The sequence below is a fragment of the Diuraphis noxia genome, unplaced genomic scaffold, assembly GCF_037042655.1.
Source record: "Diuraphis noxia isolate RWA-SAM2 unplaced genomic scaffold, SU_Dnox_SAM2 contig0001, whole genome shotgun sequence".
Lineage (NCBI taxonomy): Eukaryota > Metazoa > Arthropoda > Insecta > Hemiptera > Aphididae > Diuraphis > Diuraphis noxia.
The window spans coordinates 98,914,090-98,920,557 of record NW_028301711.1 but is presented as its reverse complement, the minus strand read 5'-3'; the positions used below and the strand labels follow the sequence as shown (position 1 = coordinate 98,920,557).

Below are 6,468 nucleotides of genomic sequence, written 5' to 3'. Positions count from 1 at the left end.
GCTCTATCTGGTGTTGTTCTTATACCAAGTGACAATATTGGGAATCTCCTCTTCCATACTCCAAACAAACGTTCTATTGTATTTCGAGTTCTTATTTGAGATTCGTTGTATAATAATTCAGCATTTGTATTTGGAGAGATTAATGGAACTAGAATATATGGACGACACTCATAACCTCCATCACCTAATAAAATATTATCTCCCATTTCGTTTGTTTCAAATTTAAAATGTATTGTTGAGTTGTTAAATATGACTTGGTCATGGGTCGAACCAGGCCATCTTGCAACTATATCAAGAATCTCAAGTGAAGGTCCTCCGACTACTTGGACATTTAATGAAAAATAACCTTTCCTATTTCTATACACTTCTGCTATATTTCCTCCTAAAAATATAAACAAAAGTAAGTCGCCTAATTTAATATAATTTAAAAATAAATAATGGATGAAGTAGTTCAATAAATTACCAGGTGATTGAAGTTTGACATGAGTACAATCAATGGCACCTATAATTCTTGGAAATCGTGCTATATTGTAAAATTTCAATCTAGTTTCCTGAATACTACAATGATGGTCTGGCATTTTAATATACAACGGTCTTAAAGAAGCTATAGCTTCAGTAACTGTTCGAACAATATTACAGGCTGAAGTTTTACTCACACCTACAAAGTCTCCAGCAGCAAGCAAAATTGTCCCTAATGCGTAAAACCTAAGTGTCAATAACAATTTCGTTATAGGCAATATGGCACGGTTTCTGAAAAGTAAATTAAAACAGAATTTTAATTTATATTTTTAATATAGAAACATATGAATACCCCCCCCCCCTCAAACGTTTAGCCACTCTAGAGCTTTAACCACCCTAACACGTTGACGGACACTTGGAAGTACCATTTTGTTCAATAGGAATGCTTTAAAGTTTAAATTGACACATGGAATTACCATGTGATTATGTGAACCTATATATAAAACGGAAATAATTATCAATAATAATCAATAGTGCCAAAATGCGCAATAATATGCTTAATATGGGCAACTCAACTTTTTATTTCATAAGTAACCATTGGAAATATTACTGACACATCAGTAATGCCACTTTTTGGAAGGTATTTAGAATTCTGCTATAGCAGTAATAATATTTTAAATTGTCAATATAGATACAAATAGACGATTACTATTTAATATGCAGTAAAATTAATCGATTGTCCGTCAACGTGCTAAGTGCTAACGTAATGTGAAAAATTCCCAATTTTATAATTATAATACTGCCTAATCTGCTCTTGCTGATGGCTAATTTACTTTAGAAATAGTTAGATATAAATATACCTATAACAATAACTTCATATAAATATATACAATAAATTACTTACCTGTTCGTTTTTGACTTTAAATGAAATTCAATTTTAGATAAAAGTTCAATAACTGTGGTTTTTTTTAGTCTAAATCTCATAAAAAATTCATCATCATCCCACATTTCTAAATCGTCCACTCGATTTCGAAATACTTTTTTTTTTCGTGGTTTCGGCAAATCTTCAATATTGTATTCATCTTCATCAGATATAATATCAAAATTGCAAAACATTTTTTTAGTTAAAAATTATTATAAGCTTATATAAGACTCGAATTTAAACTAAATCAATTGTATAGTAAAAGTATTAGGTACAGTTTTTATAACATCTTTTCACAATATGATAATAATCCGATATAACCATAGATTATCCTCCAGATAAAATACTTATTCAGTAGTAAAACTGTTTGACAAGTTACCAATAACTTTACCAACAGCTTCAGGGATAACTAGACATTGTAGAACGGTATAAGTCAAATTATCCGATGGATAAGTTTAACTATGAGTTATCTAAAGGTGGTAGAACCGGCCCTTAATGACGCCTTTAGCAAATCCAATAACAAAAGCAGAAAAATTGTATAATGAGTCTCAAATTAGATCTCGAAATGTAGTGGAACGGATATTTGGAGTATGGAAACGGAGATTTCCAGTTTTATTTTTTGGACTTCGTTTGAAAATTGAAACAACTATGGCAGTTATTCAATCTTGTGCCATACTACACAATATAGCACGTATAGAAAACGATCCCCAACCAACTGATGAGATTGAAAACATAGTACAACTTTTAAGTAATGAAATAGTCGAAATAGAAGCAGCCATCCAGCAACAAAATAATAGTGTAACACACGCGGTAAGAACTGCTTTTATCAATGAACATTTTGCTGTTTTGTGATACATATATTATAATGGTACATATTTAATTATGTAAATAATGTAAATAAAAAACACTGTGCTAATTAAATTCTTTGATTAATGTTGTTCATTTATTTAAAATATACAATACAAAAAAAAAAAAATAATGATATACCTAATATATACTATTACATACTAATATACTTAACAATTAATTAGGTACATATAATAATATTTAAATGATAACAATATAATAATTTCTATTTTTAATAATTTATTTTATTTTTATAATTTGTTGTTTATATTATAAATAAAATTGCTATTTCTTAACTGAATTTATTATGATCAGGTGACATATTGTATTCAATCATTCTTTTGAACCTGCATTTGAAAATGATTGATGATAAAATAATAACTTACAAATCTATTATATAAAGAATTGATTGTATATAAACAATAACTATCATAATATATATATATATAATATATAATAATATTTGTGTCTGGAATTTTTTATTTTTGCAAATTAGAAAATTTTAACTTTAACCTAAGTTAAGTTACTTTTTTTTTAAAGTTAAATCTTAACTTAACGAGTTAACGAATAAAATATGAGTAACTTTTAACTTAATTTAACTTTATTATTTTCAAAATAACTTAACTTAACAAGTTAAAAAAAAATCGTTAACTTGCCCAGCCTTGAATATTGTAATAGTAATTTAATATATCAATTATAGATTATAATATTAATACATTTATAAACAAAAGTATACATTTATAATTTGTAGTACTAGTCCAAATCCAAAGTTAGATTTTAGATAAATTAAATGTGTTTCCAAACTTGGGTTTAACACTTGCTCTAAAATCTAAAATTGCCCCACATTGTACAAAAACTACAAAAAATGACTTAAAAATGTTGAAACATGATATTAAAAACAAGGAAACTACCTAATAATGCAAAAATAAATATTAATTAACACTTAAATATAACCTATATTTACGTTTTTTTAGGTCGTTAATCTCATGCCTTAATTTTTCAATCCTCAATTCATGGTGGACCCTTTCCCACTCATGTTTTTCTTTATTTCTTAACTGATCAGCATCGTGTTTTTCTTGAGCTCTTCTCTCCTCATTTTCAAAATACATTTTTTGTTTACTTATTAATTCTGCCTTAGCTTGAGAGTATTTTTTCACACTTTCTCCTAGTGTAGTCTTATTATTTTTTTTTATGGTAAGTGGACTTGTTAATTCTGCACTCTTCTGGCTTTTCAATGTCTCTGGAGTCCACTTGGACCACGTCGGAACCACAGGTGCAGAGTTTATCTCCAATGTGGATGTGGAACTCGATGTAGGTTTGGCATTACTGGCAACAATTGATATGTCCATATTATCTTCAACATCAGATTCCTGGTTAACATTCAAAAAATAATAAATCAACACACTGGTTAAACATTGACATATAATTACAAAATTGCATTCTAAATTATATTACATAAAAATACAAAAAATATGAAAAAAACCACTAACCAAATGAACATCTATGTAGTCTGTAACATCACAATTATTAGTCTCATCATAGCCAACTACAACAATATCTTCTTCGGTGAGCGATTTAATTAATGGTTCTCCTAGAATAAACACCAATTTCAATAGGATAATTATAATATAATAATTTATTTTTTAATGGACTAAAAACCAATAAAAAAATGTAAAAGTATTTGTGAATATTATTGGAAAGGAAATTAATATTGAATATTAATAATATTTAAAAATTATATTAAAAAACAAAAGGATAAAATTTACTTTATCACCCCCACTTACTTATAGTAACTGTTAGAACAATGGTGCAATCGTATTTATAATATAATCTAAAATCGTATATATAATATTAATTATTATCTAAAATCGTATTTACTATGTATAAACTAAATCCGACCGACAAATTCTGATTGAACTATTGTTTTTAAATAGTTACTATAAGTAAGTTCCAAAAAAAAAATCGAAAAATTTACATGGGGTGGTAAAGTACATTTGTTCCCAAAATAAAACTGTTACAAAAAACCAAATATTACCTGGTTTATCTCCATCAAAAGGGTTGCTTAACCCTACCGCCGATACTCCTAAAATCCCAAGTAGAGTATTATGGGTATCTGGTGCAACAGAGCAACTTGCTCGAGCTCCACCTCCAGTTTGGAAAATCTGTTTTTTCCTGTCCCCTTCTATTTTTTTTGTTTTCCTTTGAAGGTTTTCATATTTGTCCTTAAGGTTTTGAACCTGGAAATAAAACAATAATATAATAATGTAACAATATATGTAAAGAAAATGCATGTATCTAAAATAAATAGGTAAGTATGGACATTGGCATGTATGTTGCCTCAAATGGCAATTCAACGGTGATAAAAATTAAGGATATTAATATGTATGTAATTCCTACTTACATATCTGTTATTGCCTGTTGCGGCGACAAAATTAGCTTGGATTTGTTTCCAAGATGTATTTTTGGCTTCCCAAACATCATGGTCCGATTTTTTACACTCCAGAACACTGGAGTGTTTTACTGCCAAATCAACCAATGTGATTTCTTCGAATGCCGAAAAATTTCTACAACGCGCTCGTTTAGAATTGCCAGTAGTTTTTGAAATGTTCGGTTTGACGGTTTATTACAATAGCTTCAAAACGTAAAAATATCGTAACAACAGAAACGTCAGAAACACGGTGGTACTGAATAATAAATAATAATAATGATTATCACAATAATCGTGATTTATGATAACACACAAATTCGATGTTTAAGCGCACAATATAAAATTCAGTCATCTGCGCATGTTTTGGAACCACTTATGGTTAAACTGTTGGTTAGTTATACAGTGACTAACCGGAGGTTGTAAGAACAAATAGCGGTAACCGAGACTAATCAGGAAATGTTACGGTTAGTTAACTGCCACATTAACCGACACTTAACCGGACATTGTAAGAACGGCCCTAATACAGTCATAGATGGTGGAATTAAAAAAAAAAATGGTGATTGAAAATCAATGTATCAAATAGAATCTTAGCTATAACTAGGTAGGTTGCAATTACAGCTTTTCTATCTAAATAGTGTTTAACCCTTTATAGGGTAGAGGGAAATAATTTCCCGTTAATGAAAAATAATTGTAATTTGTTATATGTAGAACTGTAAAATACAATATGCATATGGAAAAATCGGTAATTTTTTTCTGTATTTAGTCATAACTTTATATTGCATACAACGCCATCTGTTTTTTAAATATAGGTTTACAAGTAAACTAGTGGGAAATTATTTCCCAGTGCCCATTCGGTACACATCATATTTACTACACTTCAGTTTATTTTTAATTTATCATAGTTTATCGAATGTTCTAGACGAAAACTTAAACAACTGATTATTTTGAATGATAATTTGGAATACGCGCGTTTTTATAATGTTATCATTAAAATATTTGTTTATTATTATTTATATTTTGCCAGTTGATTAAAAGATATCAATTTTGCCGTGATTATTTAAGCATCGTTTTAAAGTCAATATTAGTAAACTAAACGTTGACTTAAAAAGTTTAAAGTAAGTATAATATAATTCGTTATTATCTACAGATTAAGAATATGTATAACTTCTAATAAAACAATACATCACTATCTAAATATTTCAATAAAATAAACAAAAAAAAATAATAAAAAAGTTTTTTCAGATGAATAAGAAATTGTCGGATGAAGATATTATTGAACTTTTCAATGAAATATCTGATGATATGGCTTTTGATTCAGACCTAGGAGGTGATTCTGATGCTGAGGATAATTTACCATATGTTCAAACAGTTACAAGTAAGTTTATTTTTGTTAGATTATTATTAGGTATTTACAAATTTACAATGTATGTATTATACATTTACACATATTATGCAATTATAATTTATAACTAACTATGTTTTATAATATTTGTAATTCAAATTATTGAATAGTTGTATGTTATAATTTATAGTATAGTATATTATACACTTATAAAAATAAATACTTGATAAATATTTAAAGAAATAAAATTTCTTTTCAGACAAAAAATTAAGATCAGATACATATAATCAAACAGAAATATTGAATGAATCTATGCCTTCGTTATCAAAAGACCCTAGCCCTGGAACATTAGGTACATTTTTTTTTTGTGTCACTTCAATGAAAAATATAATATAATATTAGACCATTTATATTATTATAGTAAAACTAAACACATGATACCATTTGTTTATATAGGAAACAAAACGAACT

The 6,468-nt window shown here is 27.7% G+C and overlaps 1 protein-coding gene across 1 annotated transcript; it reads right to left on the bottom strand.

Moving 5' to 3' along the window:
* Positions 1-3,073: 3,073 nt before the first annotated feature.
* Positions 3,074-4,826, bottom strand: LOC149062727 (uncharacterized; the record flags this gene model as incomplete). Its single annotated transcript, XM_089215323.1, has 4 exons — positions 3,074-3,597; positions 3,718-3,818; positions 4,263-4,464; positions 4,629-4,826. Coding segments are annotated over 4 exons (939 nt in total), but the record flags the coding sequence as incomplete, so codon positions are not given.
* Positions 4,827-6,468: the final 1,642 nt, after the last annotated feature.